We start from the raw sequence: 20511 nt of genomic DNA, 5'->3' as shown, positions 1-20511 counted from the left end.
CCACCCCACAACTTGTGTTTATCTCTCTTAGAGTTTTGGGGCAGAAGCCCGGAAGGTTTCTGTGTGTTTTCTCCACCTCGCCTCAGTTTCATTATTGCTCTTGGACTGGGGAGTAATGTGCCCTGCAAGCATCTGAGATCCCCTCACCTGTTCCCCAACCCTTTCTCCTGACCTGGTTGCCTTTTCTCCTGCAGGTTCAGCACCTTGTTGGATATTGATAAAAAGGCTGCCATGAAAACCTGGGAGGAGAGATGGAATATGTTTGTAGCCGACCTGGCAAGGAGGCCAAAGGGAGAAGCTAGCCGTTTATTACCCTAGTCCTCTGCTCTCCTCTGCAAGCTGTTCTCACCTTCCATCAGTAATGCTTGAACCCACTTCAGTGTAGTTGCTACCTCCATTTCTTCATCAGAACTAACCTCATGGAGGTCATCAATGGCCTCCACATTGCTTGACCTCTCAGAAACACTTAAACAGTCTACCAAAGTCATCTTTTTGAAATATCCTTTTCTCTCAACCTCAGTGACATCAACTCTTTTGGTTTCCTCCTTTCTCTCTGGCCATTGCTTCCAGGGTGCCTTTTCCAGATGCTCTTCTCTATCAGATCTCTGTGTTGCATTTCCTCAGGGCTTAGTTTTGCCTTTCCTCTGTTCATGTCTCTGCTTCTCTCCTCTTCTTTTCTCTCTCACTCTATAGTCTTTTCCTAAGTAGTCTCATCCACTCCTTTGCTTTTAAATACCATTTATTTGCTGATGATTACCAATTTATTTATTCATTTGGAAGGTTCACAGGAATCTCAAAACCTACTATGTGCAATTCTGAACTCTCAATCTCTTCCCTTTCAACCTTTTCCTGATCTTTCTCATCTTGGTAAATGGCATCTCCATCCATTCCACCCAGTTGCTCTACGTAGAATTTTTCAGTGAAATTCTTGATACTGCTCTCTCTCCTGTTCCCTACATCAAAATGTATCTTGACTCCTCCATGCCTCTCTATCTGTATTGCTGTCGGCTGAGTTCAAGCCACTATCACTTCTTGTCTGAGTTACAATAGCCTCCTAACTGATCTCTCCTTTCTTCTCTTTGCCTTCTTCATTTCATTTTTCACAGAGCAATGACTTTTCAGAAATTAAATCAGGTTACTAATGGCTTACGACTCAGTGCACTTAGAAAAACCCAAATGTTTCAACAGGGCATATAGCATCCTCTTTAACCTGGATCCCTTCCAGCATCATTCTACCCCGGTCTCCTCTAGTGTACCAGATTCTGGCCACACTGGTCCTTTGTTTCTCAAATATCCCAAACTCTATGCTGCATCAGAGTCTTTTTCTCATTCTCTCTGCCTGGGATAGTCTTTCTTTCCACTTTTGTCTAACTGACTCCTGTTTACCCTTCAGGTTTCACCTTTAATGTCACTGTCTCAGAAGTTTCCTAGACCCCCTAACCTGTTAATATCTCTCATGGCACCTTGCTTTTTTCCTTCATGACTCTTATCATAATTTGTAATTATATATTTATTTCTCTGTTTATGGTTTCCCTCCACCAGAGTGTAAGATCCATGTGGGCAGGTACTAATGATTGTTTCCTGTACACTGTGAACCCAGAGCCTAACTCCATGCCCCAAACCTAGTCAGTACTCAATAAAAGATATGTTAAATGAATGGATATAATATTGAGCTGGTTGCTGAAGCAGGAGGGAACACAGCAGAGTCTCCCCAAAGAAAAGACCTCATATGATCCAATTCTGGCTCCTAGCCTGGTCTTCAGGAAAAGGAAGGCAAGAAACTAGCCCTGTCTTTACTTGACTAAAGGAAGAGAAGGAGGATCAAAGAATTCCTTAGAAGTTGTAGGTGGATTCAAGTGTCTTCTCATCCATCACCCATCACCTGCACCTGAGCTCAAAGGCAGAAGCCAACACTCTTCTCCGTTAGTAGTTTATCACTGTTTGGGTCATGACACTGGAAAAAGTCTTGCTGATTACGTGTCCTCAACCACAGGCTGGTACCCAGATGGAACAGTCTTTGATTTATTGCCTTAGCCAATCCCAGGAGATGGTACATAGGTCCCAACTCAGCTGACTTATATTTAATAAATGGTGAAAATGGAACTTAGCAGAATGGACTTCTGTAGCAAGTTGTCATGACTACAGGGGTCTCCCAGGAGTGTAAGGTCTCTGACCCAGACTTGGTGTGATCTCTGATTTGGCAAACTAAACCAGCTACTAGTCTTGTCTTCATGCCTGGTTCAATAGGCTGAGACCTAGCAGAGAACTAGAAACATCAACAGAACCAGATGTTAAGAAGATCTGGGAAACAGGTTGTAGCCCCCTTGGAACTAAGTAATATTTCTGCCAGGAGTTGAGTCGTTAAATCTGATTTCACTTATTCCTCCTGTAGGACTTCCCAGAAGGTACCCTGGCATATGTTTTTTTGGGAAAACTTGTGTGTTAATTGAATTTTTGTAAATGAAATCATGCTGCACCTGGGGCCTTGCTATTTATTTAAAGGAAATCTGAAGCAAAGCCTTCTGTTAAAACATATTTTGTAATTTGAATTATGTAGTCTATATTTATTTATTGGAATAAGGTTAAATGCTTTTTCCTTCTTTGTCAGGTGAATTGTCTGGTCTGGAAAATCCTAATGGCCAGGGACACGAAGAGTCCCTGAATTGCCAGGCTTATTGTACAAGTCCCCATTATCTGGCCCATGATGAATGCCCTGGTCCAGCCCCCTCCTCCTGGGTCCTCGAGCTTTTCATCAGTTGGCACAGCTCCCAGGGAAGGGCAGGGAGACTTCTCAAAATTCAAACTGAGGGAATGTTGTTGGAGATGCAAATCATCCTGTTTCCCAGCAGGTGAGAATTTGGGATCCAGCCTTAGGGAAAACCATGGAACATATTTCTTTTTATCTCGAAATAATGTGAAACCTTCAGAAAAGTCGCAAGAATAGTACAAAGAACTCTAACATACTCCTTGTCTAGGTTCCCCAATTATTGACATTTTACAACATTTGCTATACCCTTCTCTCTGTATATATATATATCTGTATCTCTTTCAGTGTCTGCATAATAGATCCTATTTTTTCTAACCAATTGAGACTTAAGATACCATTATGACCCATTACTCGTAAACACCGCAGTGCACATTTACAAAAGACGGTGTCATTCTCCTGTGTAATCACAGTATAACCACCCAAAGCAGGAAATTAACATTGATAGATACTACCATCTGGCCCTGGCGCTTCCAGGCATATTTCTTTTCTGTCCCAGAACCCAACCCAGGATCACATATTGCAGTTAGTTATACTCTCTCTTGTGTCTCTCACTGTGGAACAGTTCTTCAGTCTTTCCTTGTCTTTTGTGACCTTGACCTTTTTGAAAAGTACAAAAAATTATTTGGTAGAGTATGTTTTATTTCAGGTCTGTGTAATGATTCCTTGTGAAGAGACTCCAATTTATACATTTTCAGGAGGAAGGCCTCAGAAGTGACACTTTGTCCTTCTCAGTGCATCACATCCGGGGGCACATGCATCAGGGCCTGCTGGAGGTGGTCTGCAATTGATCTTTGTGCGAGTTTTTTTTATAACTTTTTTTTTAACGTAAGCTCTATCTATTACTAGGGTTCATGGATTCTGATTCTATTCAACGGACTATACTTGAACGCTATGGTTATTTCTTTTAAGATGCTCCCACTGTTCCAGATTTGGCCATGGGAACTTTGTTAAACTGGCTCCTGTGACTCTGATAAATTCTTTTTTTTAAAGATTTTATTTATTTATTTGACAGAGACACAGCGAGAGAGGGAACACAAGCAGGGGGAGTGGGAGAGGGAGAAGGAGGCTTCCTGCTGAGCCAGGAGCTCGATGCAGGGCTTGTTCCCAGGACCCCGGGATCATGACCTGAGCCGAAGGCAGACGCCCAACGACTGGGCCACCCAAGTGCCCCGACTCTGATAAATTCTTATAATTTTTTGAGAACTTACTTTTTTTTAAAAGATTTTATTTATTTATTTGAGAGAGAGAATGAGAGATAGAGCATGAGAGAGGAGAGGCTCAGAGGGAGAAGCAGACTCCCTGCTGAGCAGGGAGCCTGATGCAGGACTCGATCCTGGGACTCCAGGCTCATGACCTGAGCCGAAGGCAGTCGCTTAACCAACTGAGCCACCCAGGCGCCCAAAGTATTTTATATATTTATTTATTTGACAGAGAGAGAGAGACGGCGTGAGAGGGAACACAAACAGGGGGAGCGGGAGAGGAAGAAGCAGGCTTCCCGCCAAGCAGGGAGCCCAATGCGGGGCTTGATCCCAGGACCCTGGGATCATGACCTGAGCTGAAGGCAGAGGCTTAATGACTGAGCCACCCAGGCGCCCCTGAGAACTTCCTTATTTTTTGACACAATTAAATATTCTAGCTTCATTTTGTACTTTCTTTGTCTCATACTGGACATGAGCTCTTCTCCCAAAGAACTTTGGTTCCTTTTAGTAGAGAATATTTAGAAACCTTGACCTGAGCATTAAATGTGCTGATTAGATGTGCTGATCTTGGGAAAGGGGAAATTCTGGGAGTCTGGACATTTGCTATAACCTTCTCTCTGTATATCTGTATATAAATATAAATATAATTTATATATGTGCATATGTAACTATAATTTATATTGTTAAAAAGAAATCCACTCTCCCAAAATGGTGTCACTTAGGCCAAGTTACCAAACCAGCGCTTAATACCTAACCTAACTGCAGTTTCAACTTCCCTCAGAAATGTAAGTCTTAACTGGTCAGTCAGGAATTTTCCGATCAGTACCAATGAGATGATCTACCACATGGGCCCTCTCCATCCCCCAAAGATGAGGTAATCCACCTAATAAGAGCCCATACCCTTCACCATAAGGGGAGATGACCTTGCCTGGACCGATCTTTTCTTTTGCTAATAACTTCTTGCCCCACTGTCTTTCCTATAAAAACCTTCCATTTTATACAGCTTCTCAGAGTTCCCCTCTACTTGCTAGATGGGATGCTGCCTGATTCTGTGAATCACTTAATAAAGCCAATTAGATCTTCATATTTACTCAGTTGAATTTTTGCTTATTAACAGTATGTATTAAAATACACACATATGTTTATACATAGGCATTTACATCTATTTCCAAATTTATCTATGTATATTAAAAAACCATGAGTTTGCAGGGTGCCTGGTCAGTTGCCTCAGTTGGTGGAGCCTGTGACTCTTGATCTTGGGGTCATGAATTCAAGCCCCACCTTGGGCCTAGACCTTACTTAAAAAAAGCAAACAAACATGAGTTTGCACCCATATCTCTCATTCCATTCCATACCATGGGTTTATTCTGGCCTCAGCCCTTCCCATATCTAACTCTGTTCCCCAACAGTGAGAAACCCGGCTCCCACTACCCTCAATGTATCTTCATAGTTCCTGATTCCCTGTGTATGTGGTCCCTCTTCACCCCCCACTACCACCTCCTCAGGTGGCCCTGCAGGTCCCTCTGGTCCCAGATGCCTCACGGGAAAGGAGGGGAACCAATAAACAAAAGGGAAGGGAAGGGCAGGGAAGGGAAGGGAAAAAGATTTGGAAGAAGGAGAGAAACAGGTGGGCTTTTTAGAGTTTGAAGAGATCTCTAAAAGGGAACAGATTCACTGGTGTTACTGAAGCTCCCTCTCACTGTGTCTCTGTCAAATAAATAAAATTAAAAAAAAATAAAATTCTTTTTCTTTGAGAGGGTCCTTCAAATATGTATAAGCCTCAGGGTCCCACAAAATCTGGATCTGGGTCTTTCTCTAGCTCCACTCTTCATTTGGAATGAGGAAAACAAGGGGAAGGTATGTTCGCTGAAAAGACTAGCAAAATGGAGATAACCATTATAGGGTCTTAGCCTGGAAGGGATCCTGAAAGCTATGTAAATCATCGCCGCTTCTGGAAGAGCAGCCCAAATAATCAGGAAGCTGTGCCTGCTTAATTTTTAAAGCTCACCAGAATAGAATTTTGTAACCTGCCTCAGCCACCCAGTCCAGAATCCCAGAATGTCCCTTTTCTCAAGATCAGGACTTTTTTAAAAAAGATTTTATTTATTTATTTATTTATTTATTTATTTATTTATTTATTTATTTATTTGTCAGAGAGAGAGAGAGAGAGAGAGAGAACACAAGCAGGGGGAGTGGGAGCGGGAGAAGCAGACTCCCCGCTGAGCAAGGAGCCCGATGTGGGGCTCAACATCAGGACCCTGGGATCATGACCTGAGCTGAAGGCAGATGCTTAACTGACTGAGCCACCCAGGCGTCCAAGATCAGGATTTTGAGTGGTGGGATCCTTGCCTTTCACAAGAATTGATCACTGGAGGATTGGATATATATAACTGTATCCACAGACCAACATTAAGTTAGCATGCTGGATTATAAATATTATTTTCACATACATAATATGTTCTTTATATATCATTTACCCTAAAAATAACCTTCTTGGTCCTTCTTCTCTGTCTGGGAAGGGCGTAAATAGAAGGTGTGGGGGCTGGCAGAGCTGTTGGGGTGTCCGGGAGCATGGTGGGGACAGGGAGCAATTTCCAACTGACTTTGCCGGAGCAACATCCATATCACTCAGTGCTTACATGTTATGGTGCCACCAGGGCAGAGCTGCTGAGTTTCATTTTCTACCTTCAGGGTAACCTGGATCCAATCTTCCAAAGGGCCTTTGCCTGGGGACTGGCCAGAGACCATACATAAGGGGGATGAGGTCTGCCCTGGTCCATCCAGACCTTCCAGGGGCTAAGCCCCTCCTGGGGCAGGGAAGGGTAGGAAGACTGGAATTTTTAGATTCATAGAATATTGGAGCTGGGAGAGGTCTAAAGATCATCTTATCTAACTCTGTGTTGCAGAGGACTCAAGGCCCAGAGAGTGTAAACAACTCTGGAGGTCACACAGTAGGTAACAGCAGGTGTCCAGAGTCTTAGGTCGGTCCTCACACTACAACCCGGGGCTGTTTTCTCTTCCTGTCTGAAGCACCTCTAACAGGTTTCCATAAACTCCTGGCGGGCCTAGATCAGTTCTCCCGCTCAGAGGGTGGAGTTTGGGCAACCGCGGCCCTTAACTCACCCTCAGACAACCTCTCCACCAGTCCCCTTGCTTGATGAAGACAGAACCATTAGTCCTACTGGGAGCAGTGATCTTCCTTCTGGGACAAGCTGACCCCTCCTGTGACCCCTGGCTCTCCTTTGGCCGAGTTCCAGTCCCGGAAACCGGCTCCGTTTCCTGTCCCCCACCAGGAGGAATGGATCCTTGGAGCCAAGGGCCTCAGCCTTCTCTTTGTCCAGGGTCCCTGGGCAGGCGGAGCGCAGGTCCCGAGAATCTCCGCCAGCCCCCACCCCCACCGCCCCCCAGCTTGCAGACAGCTGTGGCCCTCCGAGAACCCCGTGACTGCCATTTAGTGGGAAATGACCCGAGACAGAAGCATGTGGAAAGCAAATGGCGATTAGCGTGAAACAGGATGGCAGGAAGGACCTTTCCCCGCGGGAGCGTCGTCCTCTTCACCTATGACCGGGGGCGAGCGGACTGCGGCGTGCTGCTGACCCCTGGTGGCCACTCATGGGACCACAGAAATGCCCCCAGCGTCTCAGCGCTCCTTTTGGTTCCCTTATCCTCTGCTGTCGCCTCCTGTCACTGCTGGGAGTAACACTTAATGTAATAAGTAACATTTAATAATAATAATTTATGATTGTAAAACTTGCTTGTGGGTAGCAAATTTGTGAACTCCAGAAAGTATAGATGAAACAAAAATCACCCATATTGGGGTGCCTGGTTGGCTCAGTCAGAGGAGCGTGTGACTCTTGATTTCTGGGTTCTGAGTTTGAGCCCCAAGTGGGGTGTAGAGTTTACTTAAATAAATAAAACTTAAAAAAAATTCACCTGTACTTACATTACTGTTATTGTTTTGGTCCATTTCCTACCCACAGTATAATAGTCCTCAGGGTCTCTTTCCAGCCCCCTGCTTCTGCCTTATCACTTGCCACTACCTCCTTCATATGTACAAATTTAGAGCACATAGTATAGGATGAGGGGGGTAGTGCCATAATAATTTTTAAATTTTAATATATATGTTTTTTAATTTTTAAATTAACATATAATGTATTATTTGTTTCAGGGGTACAGGTCTGTGATTCGTCAGTCTTACAATTCACAGCGCTCACCATAGCACATACCCTCCCCAGTGTCCGTCACCCAGCCACCCATCCCTCCCACCCCCCACCACTCCAGTAACCCTCAGTTTGTTTCCTGAGATTAAGAGTCTCTTATGGTTTGTCTCCCTCTTTGGTTTCGTGTTGTTTCATTTTTTCCCTCCCTTCCCCTATGATCCTCTGTCTTGTTTCTCAAATTCCTCATATCAGTGGGATCATATGATAATTGTCCTTCTCTGGTTGCCTTATTTTGCTTAGCATAATACCCTCTAGTTTCGGGGCGCCTGGGTGGTTCAGTCGGTTAGGTGTCTGCCTTCGGCTCAGGTCATGATCCCAGAGTCCTGGGATCAAGCCCCACATTGGGCTCCCTGATCCAAGGGGGAAGCCTGCTTCTCCCTCTCCTACTCCCTCTGCTTGTGTTCCTTCTCTCGCTGTGTCCCTCTCTGTCAAATAAATAAATAAAACCTTTAAAAAAAATACCCTCTAGTTCCATCCACATCGTTGCAAATGGCAAGATTTCAATTTTTTGATGGCTGAATAATATTCCATTGTGTATGTATACCACATCTTCTTTATCCATTCATCTGTTGGTGGACATCTTAGCTCTTTCCATAGTTTGGCTATTGTGGACATTACTGCTGTAAACATTGGGGTGCATGTGCCCCTTTGGATCTCTACATTTGTATCTTTGGGGTAAATACCCAGTAGTGCAATTGCTGGATTGTATGGTAGCTCTATTTTCAACTGTTTGAGGAACCTCCATACTGTTTTCCAGAGTGGCTGCACCAGCTTGCATTCCCATCAACAGTGGAGGAGGGTTCCCCTTTCTCCGCATCCCCACCAACATCTGTCGTTTCCTGACTTGTTAATTTTAGCCATTCTGACTGGTGTGAGGTGGTATCTCACTGAAGTTTTGATTTATATTTCCCTGATGCCAAGTGATGTTGAGCACTTTTTCATGTGTCTGATAGCCATTTGGATGTCTTCTTTGCAGAAATGTCTGTCATGTCTTCTGCTAAATTTTAATATATTTAAAATAAAAATTTTGAATAGGTATGCAATCACATTTTTAAAAATCCAAAAAAAAATGTGAGAGGGATAGATTGGAAAGTCTTATGCCCATCCCAACTTCACCCCGTTCTCTTTCCCACCCCACCTATTTTTTCCTACCATACTTAGTAGTTTCTTGTGTTTCTTTGTGCAAAATAAACAAATGCAAATATGAATATTCTGTTTTCCCTTTTTCTGATACAAAAGGCAGAATATTATGCACACTGGTATGGGCTTTGCTCTTTTTATTTAACAATATGCCCTGGGGATCTTTCCATTTTGGGTCATAGGGAGTACTTCCTTTTTCTAACTCAGTGTTTCGTTGTGGGAACATGCTGTAGTTCAATTAACAAAGCCCCAACAAGTTGGCATCTGGATTGTTTTCAAATATCCTTTATTATAAACACTGTTGCAATAGAATAAGTACCTGCTTTATTTGATGAATGAAGAAGAGGCCAAGTAACAAGAGCCTCGTAGACACTTCCCTGGGTTTATAGACTTGTGTCTTTCCCCTGATTCTTTCATGACAACAGTTCAGGCGAGGCCCAGAGAAGGTGCTAAGTCATCACCAGCGCATTGGCTAATGGGAAGCAGGGTCTTGCTTTAGAGGTCACAGGCCTGGTCCAGGCAGATTAGAAATAGAGATGGAAAAAAGAAAAAGGCACCAATGAGATTTTTGAGGAAAGATAGGGAATCGGTTTTCTTTTCTTTTCTTTTTTTTTTTAAGATTTACTTGTTTATTTGAGAGAGAGAGAATGTGGGCGAGGGGAGGAGCAAAGGGAGAGGGAGAGAGAATCTGAAGCAGCCTCCTCGCTGAGCACGGAGCCTGGCATGGGGCTCAAGCTCAGGACCCGCGATCATGACCTGAGCTAAAACCAAGAGTCCCACGCTCAACTGACTGTGCCACCCAGGTGCCCCCGATTTTCTTTTCTATCGGGCACAATTTTCTGTAGTACATAAGGGACATTTTCAACACTGTCTGCTCTGGAAAGGGGGTGGAGGGCCGAGGAGTCAATGCCTTCTAGACTGTGAGCTCTGGTAATGGCCTTTTCCTGAAACTCTTCCTTCACTTGGTTCAATCATCTCCTGATGCTTGGAGCTCATCTAAGTTCCCAGACCTCGTTCAGAAAAGGCCTGCCCTTCTTTATCCTTGAATAACTCACCTCGGGCCAAGAACAGAGTGCTGGGGTCTGAGCTCTAGCTCCAGTTCTGCTGCTACTCCTAATGTGTTTGTGTGTGTGTGTTGCGTGTGTGTGTGTGTGTGTGTGTGTGTGTGTGTGTGTGTGTGTTGAACCTTGTCGAGCCTGCTCCCTGCCTCTAAACTCAAAGGCCTCATTTATGTCACTAGAGGTGCTGGGCTGGGTGTTTTCTTAGGAACCTTTCTGGCTCTGACATTCTATTCTTCAATGCTCTTAAGGAAGAGTTAACACTATAGGAAGAAACCATGGTCTATAGGAAGGCAATAAGAACAATGGATAAAGGGGAAGGAGACATCATCCTTTAAAAAAATCAAACCCTGAGTTAATCTTGGAAGGAAACCTTCTGGTGAGGGCAAGTTGGGAGACCATACAGCCTGGTGATCCTAGATGAATGCCTACTCCCTCTCTTACGCTCTGCTTCAGGAGTAATATGGCAGAGACTGATGTTATCCCACGGTCTCTGTTACCCCCTTTATCTGTAGAAATAAAGATTTCTGATATTTAGCTGGGTACATGGCTGCCTGAAATGAAGTTTACCATTTCCAGCCTCCTTTGCGGCTGTGTGTGGCCATATGACTAAGTTCTGGTCAATGGCTTGTGAGTAGGAGTGTGTGTAACTTGTGGGAGGCATCCTTAAAGGGACCAACTGTTTTTTTTTTTTTAAGATTTTATTTATTTGTTTGACACAGAGAGAGTGAGATAGTGAGAGAGAGAGCACAAGCAGGGGGAGCAGCAGGCAGAGGGAGAAGCAGGCTTCCCGCCTAGCAGAGAGCCTGATGTGGGACTCAAACCCAGGACCCTGGGATCATGACCTGAGCCCAAGGCAGATGCTTAATGACTGAGTCACCCAGGCGCCCCCAAATAGTTTATTTTTGCTTTTGTTTCTCTTGCCTCAGGAGACCTATCTAGAAAAATGTTGCTACTGCTAATGTCAAAGAAATGACTGCCTATGCTTTCTTCTAGGATTTTTATGGTTTCAGATCTCACATTTAGGTCTTTAATCCACTTTGAGTTGATTTTTGTGTATGGTGTAAGAAAATGGTCCAGTTTCATTCTTTTGCTTTTTGATGTCCAGTTTCCCCAACACCATTTGTAGGAGAGATTTTCTTTTTCCCATTGGATATTCTTTCTTGCTTTATCGAAGATTAATTGACCATATAATTGTGGGCTTATGTCTGGGCTCTCTATTCTGTTCCATTGATCTATGTGTCTAATTTTGTGCAAGTACCATACTGCTTTGATTACTACAGCTTTGTAGTATATCTTGAAATCTGAGATTGTGATACTTCCAGTTTTGTTCTTTTTCAAGATTGCTTTAGCTATTTGCGGTCTCTTGTGGCTCCATACAAATTTTAGGTTTATTTGTTCTAGTTGTATGAAGAATGATGTTGGTTTTTTTTTAAATATTTTATTTATTTATTTGACAGAGAGACACACAGCAAGAGAGGGAACATAAGCAGGGGGAATGGAAGAGGGAGAAGTAGGCTTTCTGCTGAGCAGGGAGTTGGATGCGGGGCTCAATCCCAGGACCCCAGGATCATGACCTGAGCCGAAGGCAGAAGCTTAACGACTGAGCCACCCAGGCGCCCCAATGTTGGTGTTTTTTTTTTTTTAAAGATTTTTTATTTATTTATTTGAGAGAGAGAATGAGATAGAGAGAGAGCATGAGAGGGGAGAGGGTCAGAGGGAGAAGCAGACTCTCTGCCGAGCAGGGAGCCCGATGTGGGACTCGATCCCGGGACTCCAGGATCATGACCCGAGCCGAAGGCAGTTGCTTAACCAACTGAGCCACCCAGGCGCCCCCCAATGTTGGTGTTTTAATAGGGATTGCATTAAATCTGTAGATTGCTTTAGGTAGTATGGACATTTTAACAATATTTGTTCTTCCAGTCAATGAGCATGGAGTGTCTTTCTGTTTATGTTGTTTTGAATTTCTTTCATCAATGTTTTATACTTTTCAGGGTATAGACCTTTCACCTCTTTGGTTAAGTTGATTCCTAGGTATTTCATTATTTTTGGTACAATTGCAAATGGGATTGTTTTGTTAATTTCTCTTTCTGCTGCTTCATTATTAGTGTATAGAAATGCAATGTTGGGGTGCCTCGGTGGCACCTGGGTGGCGCCGTCAGTTGAGTGACTGACCCTTGGTTTCAGCTTAGGGTTTGATCTTAGTGTCATGGATCAGGCCTTGTGTCAGGCTCTGTGCTCAGCTTCAAGTCTGCTTAAGATTTTCTTTCTCCTCTCCCTCTACCCTACCCCCCCAACCCTGTGCTCTCTCTCTTTCTCTAAAATAAATAAAAATCTTAAAAAAATGCAATAGATTTCTGTATGTTGATTTTGTATCCTGAAACTTTACAAAATTCTTATTTCAGTTCTAGTAATTTTTTGGTGGAGCCTTTTTTTTTTAAGATTTTGTTTGTTTATTTATTTGACACAGAGAAAGCATAAGCAGGTGGAGTGGCAGGCAGAGGGAAAGGGATACGAAGAGGAAGAAGCAGGCTCCCCGCTAATGTGGGGCTCGATCCCAGGACCCTGGGATCATGACCTGAGCCGAAGGCAGACGTTCGACTGACTGAGCCACCCAGGCGCCCCTTAGTGGAGTCTTTATAGTATCATATCATCTCATATAGTGAATGTTTTACTTTTTTCTTAACAATTTGGATGCTTTTTATTTCTTTTTGTTGTCTTATTGCTGTAGCTAGGACTTCTAGTACTATGTTGAATGAAAGTGGTAAGTGGGGCGCCTGGGTGGCTCAGTTGGTTAAGCGACTGCCTTCGGCTCAGGTCATGATCCTGGAGTCCCGGGATCGAGTCCCGCATCGGGCTCCCTGCTCAGCGGGGAGTCTGCTTCTCCCTCTGACCCTCTTCCCTCTCATGCTCTCTATCTCTCATTCTCTCTCTCTCAAATAAATAAATAAAATCTTTAAAAAAAAAAAAGAAAGTGGTAAGTGGACATCCTTGTCTTGTTCCTGATCTTGGGGGAAAATCTCTCATGTTTTCACATTGAGAATGATGTTCACTGTGGGCTTTTCATATATGGCTTTTATTATGTTGAGATATGGTCCCTCTAAGCCTACTTTGTTGAGGGTTTTTAGCATGAATGGATGTTGTACTTTGTCAAATGCATTTTCTGCATCTCTTGAAATGTCGTATTTTTTATCCTTTCTCTTATTGACATGATGTATCACACTGATGGACCTGCAAACATCAAACCACCTTTGTATCTCAAGAACAAATCCCACTCAATTGTGGTAAACAACTTTTTTAATGTATTGTTGGATTCAATTTGCTAGTATTTTGTTGAGGAGTTTTGCATCTATATTCATCAGGGATATTGGCCTGTAGTTCATTCCTTTTCTTTCTTTCTTTTTCTTTTTTCTTTCTTTTTTCTTTCTTTTCTTTCTTTCTTTCTTTCTTTCTTTCTTCTTTCTTTCTTCTTTCTTTTTCTTTCTTTTCTTTCTTTCTTTCTTCTTTCTTTCTTATTTTCTTTCTTTCTTTCTTTCTTTCTTTCTTTCTTTTTCTTTCTTTCTTTCTTTCTTTCTTTCTTTCTTTCTTTCTTTCTTTCTTTCTTTCTTTTTTCTCTTTTTTGTAGTGTCTCTACCTGATTTTGGTATCAGGATAATGCTGGCATCATAGAATAAATCCTCTTCTATTTTTTGGAATATTTTGAGAAGTCTAGGGAATATCTTTATGACCATTACTCTAAATCCTCTATCAGGCATATTACTTATCTACGTTTCATTTAGCTCTCTTGCTGTGATTTTGTCTTGTTCTTTCCTTTGGGACATATTCCTCTGTTTCCTCATTTTATCTAACTCTTTGTCTGTTTGTATGTGTTAGGAAAGTCAGCTATGTCTCCTGCTCTTGGAAGCAGTGGCCTTGGGACGCCTGGGTGGCTCAGTCAGTTAAGCATCTGCCTTCCACTCGGGTCATGATCTCAGGGTCCTGGGATCAAGTCCTGCATCAGGCTCCATGCTCAGCAGGAAGCCTGCTTCTCCCTGCCTGCCACTCTCCCTGCTTGTGCTCTCTCTCTCTGACAAATAAATAAATAAAGTCTTAAAAAAAAAAAAGGAAGTAGTGGCTTTGAAGAGGTCCTATAGTGCCCTGTGGTGCAGTGTCCCTGTTCAGAACCTGGCACTGCAGGGGTGTCTCCTACATGTGTTGTGTGCACCCTGCTGTTGTGGCTGAGCTACTTTTGCCTTTAGTCCAGTCATCTGCAATGGCTCTGTTTGCCTGTTGCGGTCAGGGTTTGGTCCCTGTGTTGTTAGTGGGCCAGTCTGGGGCCACCTTGAGCTTGAGTTGAGTCAGACCAGGCATTTGCCAGGGCTTGGTATTCCCTCTGTGTTGTCCTCTGAGAAGATTTCACTGGTGAGCATGGCCTGCAGTCAGACCAGATGTCTGCCCCTAACCCCCTGCTGGGGCTGCAAACTGATGTGTGTGGTTTTCTTCCCCCTCCCTCAGGTAGTGGACATTTTGGGGTGGTGCTGGCCCTGTCGGGGCTGCTTGCACACTGCCATGCTTATGGTGCAGCTTTGGATGGACTCCTGCCAAGGGTATACTAGAGGGGACAATTCTGCAGGAGAATGCAGGGATGTCAATGAGGTCCTAGCCAGTCAGCTGCTGAGGGGACCTGCAGCTGCTGAGGAAAACTCCTGCCTAGGCTAGGTTGTGGGGACGGGTCCGCAGAAGAGCACAGGGGCAGGGCACATGGTTAGCAAGTTAGGTAGAGAATGTTGGCCCTGCCCTGGTTCCCACAGGAGTGCCTGTGTCTAGGCTGAGGCAGTGGAAGGAAATGGTGCCCGCCTGCTCCTTTGTTCTTGGAGAGGTCTCCCAATGTTCCATGCTCCTCTAGCACACACTCTGAGATTAGTAAATATATCTTCCCATAAATGCCGGGCATTTTTCAAACTGCTGCTTCTATGCTGCCTCTCAGTGGAGCTGTTTGTTGTACTGTCTCTTAAGGGTAAGGGTTCTACCCTCCTGGCTCTTCCAGAGCCAAACCCACTGAGTTTTAGTGTTCAGGTGTTAAGCTCCCCTGAGTGTTTGGGCTTCACTGGTTTTCAAAGCCCAATGTTATGTAGATTCATGTTCCCCATGCAGGTCCCCTGTGCCTGGGATGCCTGCCTTGGGGATCTGCTCCTCTCCCTTCTGTGCCTGTTGTGTTCTTCCCTCCTGCAGATGGTCCCTGGGTCCATTTAGCTCCTGACCATGTCTCCACCCTTCTAAACCTCTTTGATGTGCCTTCTCTGCTGTGGGGAGTATATTCTGCCAGTCTTCGTATTGCTTTCTGGGTTATTTATGATGCTACAGGTGTTATCTAGTTATGTCCATGGAAGGAAGTGAGCCCAGGACTATTCTTTAACATGTTCCTCTGGCCTGCATATTTCCTGTAAATTGGTAGTTAGAATTAGAGTTTTTTTTCTTTGAGGTAATCTCTACACCAAATGTGGAGCTCAAACTCATGACCCCAAGATCAAGAGTCACATGCAGTACTGACTGAGCCAGCCAGGCACCCCAAACTTAGAGTCTTAATATGATTTAGGTGTGATTCTTACCATAGGACTGTTTCATTCCTACCTTTTACCAATGAGGACCAACCAGTCTGGATAGTCCATGACCTGTGCAGGGCTGGAGATGCGGGGGCAGCAATCAGATGGGGATTGCACTGAGTCATGGCTTGTGGGGGGCAGCTCCTTCATTTGCTCAGCCTACCCTAGAGGCTGGACTCCGGAGGGCAGTCAGACTCCTCCCCACCCCATCGCCCCTGAATCCCCTTCCCTCCTTGTGAGGGCTCGGGGGGGCCCCTGCAGGAGCAAGGGTCCATCCCTGTGTGCTAGGCAGCCTGGATGGAGCTGGAAGGCTGGGGCCCCACTGGTTCCCCTGAGAGGCTCCCTGGGACTCAGTGGTAGGAGGGTATGAGGGCTGGGCTGCAGTTGATCAACGTTCCCCTTAGGGCTCTGCAAGAGAGGGAACGGACAAGGAGCTATATTTGGAGGATCCTGGCACTGCCCTGACCCAGAAGTACAGTGCAGCCTGGGTACCCAGTCCGGGGAAGGTCTGAGGAGCTGAAAATGCTCAAGAGAGGCTGGTCTGAGTGCAGTGGTTTCATAATTAATTGATCAGAGCCAGTTACAGATTTCTTTGTTCCTTCTCTACTCCCACTGCTTCACCTGACTAGCAAAAAGAAAAAGGGGGGAAAAAAACCCCAGGAAGGGCAGGTATCAGGGAGTCAGGGCAGAGGAGGGGCCACAGGCTTTGAGCAGGGAGAGGTGGACCCCTGAGCCTGCTCGGAACCCAGCCCAGGGCTTCATTTGGACATCACATGCTTCCAAGATATTTAGGAGCCTCTGTTCTGTTGTTTTCTTCCTTTTTCTACACTTGTCTCTGTGTAGGGTTTTCAGCATTTCCTTGATCAGTCTTCTTTTGCCTGTTTCTTTTCTCTTTTCTCTTCCTCTCCAGCTTCCCCTTTCTTTCATTCAGCCCTTCTCCTTCCCCGCACTCAGAAATCCACCTGTGTTTTGCATGGACATGTTGGACAGAGCACAGGTGTGGCAGGGAGAACCAGGCCGGGTGTGCCAGGCCGAGCTGCCAGCTCATTTCCTGCATCTTTGAGGAGCCCTCTCCTCACTGCCTGGTCTTGGAGCATGACCCAGCTCGGTATTCAGGACAGCTAAACCCTCACACGTGGCCTGCAGTTCCCTGGAGCAGGTGGTGAGGGAGTGGGGGAGAGGTGGACCCAGGAAGGGAACAAGAGGAAAGCATGACACATTGGCAGTTCTGGGGAGAAGGAGTGTCTGAGCAGGAGCACGGGGCTGTGAGGAGAATTCATCAGTGGCTCCCTGCGTTCTTCATTTTCTTCTACAGCTGGGACAAGATGTCAGAAAGTCGCCCTTCCACCCCTGCAACCAGGGGTCAGGAGGGCAAAGATCTGGAGGTGGGCTCAGTGACACAGTACCTTAGCCTGGGACCAATGACACAGTACCTTAGCCCGGGAGGTTTAAAGTTTTTCTGTCAATGTTACCTGCTTACAAATTAGGGTCACATAATCCAAATGGGACTGGGTTACCAGCTGCTGACCAGGACTCCCACCCCCAGCTGCAGCACAGTACCAGGGAAGCTCAGACAAGTCCTTGAAAGTGCCTCTTCTTCCAGAGGCTCAGCCATACTGAAGGTCCTGCCACCCTTAGCCCACGATTGACATTGCCACACCCGCTGTCTGATTTTTTCTGAGCAGGGGAGACTGGTGGGCTAGAGAACGTGAAGGAGTGAATCTGAGCAGGAAGCCCTGTGAGGTGCTGAAGCTTCAAGCCCGCGGGTCCCTCTTCGAGCCTTTGCTTTGCTCCTGTCATTGTCGTCTAGTGTCTGTAGCACTGACCTTCTTTCCTACTCGAAAAACTTGCTTTCAAGAAGGAGATAGCATCAGTAATTTACAGCATGCAGCGAACTGTCTCAACTTCCTGTGTCCCTGTTGTCCGGGTCTCAAGTCAGAGCTCTAACTGTGGTGCAAAAGATGTCATTCTTTGCCTCAGAGGTCTGGAGCGGCCAGGAGCTGGCCGGGGACCGCTGCAGCCTCCCTACCACACAGGGGGCCAGTTATTCTGCTAATCGCTAGGGTTTGGGAAGGCAAGTAGGGGTTGCTAGTCTGGAGCCAGTGGGGACGGAGGCTCTAAGGATAAGTCCATAAATGCTCCTTGCTTTCTTGCTTAAATCTGACTCCGTTGAAAAATAGACATGGGACAGATGGAATAAATATCAGATTTATTACTGTTAAAAACTTGTTGTAACAGGAAACAACAGGTGTTAGTGAGAATGCGGAGAAAGGGGAACCCTTTTTACATTAAACATTGACACTTTTTGAGGAACCTGCAAGCCACTCTGGAAAACAGTATGGAGGTTCCTCAAAAAGGTAAAAATAGAGCTACCCTATGACCTGGCAATTGCACTACTAGGTATTTACCCAAAGGATACAAAAATACCGATTTGAAGGGGTACATGCACCTCAATGTTTATAGCAGCAATGTCCACAATAGCCAAACTATGAGGAGAGCCCAAATGTCCACCGATGGATGAATGGATAAAGAAGATGTGAGGTATACATATGTGTGTGTGTGTGTATAGGTATCATATATATGTGTGTGTATATATATATATTTATTTATTTTTAAATGGAATATTACTCAGCCATCAAAAAGAGTGAAATCTCGCCATTTGCAGTGACGTGGATGGAGCTAGAGGGTATTATGCTAAGCGAAATAAGTCAGTCAGAGAAAGACAAATACCATATGATTTCACTCATATGTGGAATTTAGGAAACAAAACCGATGAACATGTGGGAAGGGAAAAAGAAAGAGGAGAGAGGGGGAGGCAAACCATAAGAGACTCTTTTTTTTTTTTAAAGATTTTATTTATTTGTCAGAGAGAGAGCACAAGCAGGGGGAGCAGCAGAGGGAGAGGGAGAAGCAGGCTACTGGCTGAGCAAGGAACCTGATGCGGGACTCGATCCCAGGACTCTGGGATCATGACCTGAATTGAAGGCAGACACTCAACCAACTAAGCCAGCCAGATGTCCCACCATAAGGGACTCTTTTTTTTTTTTAAAGAACCAGATTTTATTTCAGCTTATTAGTATTTTTTTTTAATCAGAGAGAGAGAGAGAGAGCTCAAGCAGAGGGAGTGGCAGAGGTAGAAGCAGACTCCCTGCTGAGCAGGGAGCCTGATGTGGGACTCGATCTCAGGACCCTGGGATCATGACCTGAGGGGAAGGCAGCCGCTTAACCAGCTGAGCCACCCAGGAATCCCCATAAGGGACTCTTTTTTTTTTTAAAGATTTTATTTATTTATTCATGAGAGACAGAGAGAGAGGGAGAGAGAGAGGGAGGCAGAGGGAGAAGCAGGCTCCCAAGGAGCAGGGAGCCCGATGCGGGACTCGATCCCAGGACCCCGGGATCATGACCTGAGCCGAAGGCAGACGCTTAACCATCTGAGCCACCCAGGCGGCCCCCATAAGGGACTCTTAACGATAGAGAATGAACTGAGGATTGATGGAGGGAGGTGGGTGGGGGATGGGGTAAATGGGTGATGGGTATTAAGGAGGGCACTTGTTGTGATGAGCAGTGGATGTTATATGTAAGTGATGAATCACTAAATTCTACTCCTGAAACTGATATTACACTATATGTTAATTAACTAGAATTTAAATAAAAATTTGGAAGAAAAAAAAAGCTTGTTGGAGAACATGGCTTATTTGGGAGACAAAATGGACTTGCTACCTTTCTACCCTTGAATCACACGAATCCAGAGATCATTGGCACAGGGGTAAAAGGCAGCCCTCCTCACTATAGGGCCAGACTGGAACACCAGGTCCCATTGATGGGCTTGCTCCCAAAGAGGAGAGAGGACAGAGCCACATGTGCCTAGTTCTTTCTTACAAGACCACCCATCAGGTAAATCAAATGTCCTGTGTCCCAGGTGGAGAGAGGCCGGTAGTGTTGTTAATAGTTGCATTTTCAGGGGCTCCTGGATGGCTCAGTCAGTTAAGCATCTGACTTTTTTTTTAAGATTTTATTTATTTATTTATTTGACAGAGAGACACAGCAAAAGAGGGAACACAAGCAGGGGGAGTGGGAGAGGGAGAAGCAGGCTTCCCGCTGAGCAGGGAGCCCGACATGGGGCTTGATCCCAGGACCCTGGGATCACGACCTGAGCCGAAGGCAGACGCTTAACAACTGAACCACCCAGGCGCCCCAAGCATCTGTCTCTTGATTTCAGCTCAGGTCATGATCCCGGGGTTGTGACATCAAGCCCTGCTTTGGGCTTTGCCCTGGGTGCAGAGCCTCCTTAAGATTCTCTCTTTCCCAGTCTCCCTCTGCCCTTCCCTCCCGCTCTCCCTCTCTAAGAAAAAAAAAGTTGTGGGGCGCCTCGGTCGCTCAGTTGATTGAGCGCCTGCCTTTGGCTGAGGTCATGATCCCAGTGTCCTGGGATCGAGCCCCGAATCCACCTCAATGATCAGCGCGGGGAGGGGGGGGGGGCGTCTGCTTCATCCCCTCCTTCCCGCTTGCTCATGCTCTCTCTTGCTATCTCTGTCTCTCTCAAAT

At 45.3% G+C, this 20511-nt stretch overlaps 1 protein-coding gene across 7 annotated transcripts in view; it reads left to right on the top strand.

The window, feature by feature from the left end:
* The window catches only part of ADA2 (adenosine deaminase 2), an 85339-nt gene extending 82834 nt beyond the window's left edge, over positions 1–2505 (top strand). For all 7 annotated transcript variants that reach the window (XM_027595646.2, XM_027595651.2, XM_027595645.2 and 4 more), the window contains one exon: positions 195–2505. In XM_027595646.2, coding sequence (XP_027451447.1) covers positions 195–318 — 124 coding nt within the window. In that variant the 3' untranslated portion in view covers positions 319–2505. The remainder of the gene's footprint in view (positions 1–194) is intronic.
* Positions 2506–20511: the final 18006 nt, after the last annotated feature.

Source organism: Zalophus californianus, chromosome 9 (assembly GCF_009762305.2).
Source record: "Zalophus californianus isolate mZalCal1 chromosome 9, mZalCal1.pri.v2, whole genome shotgun sequence".
In the NCBI taxonomy this organism is placed as follows: Eukaryota; Metazoa; Chordata; class Mammalia; order Carnivora; family Otariidae; genus Zalophus; species Zalophus californianus.
The sequence above is the reverse complement of the archived record's forward strand: the minus strand, read 5'-3'. Positions and strand labels throughout refer to the sequence as shown.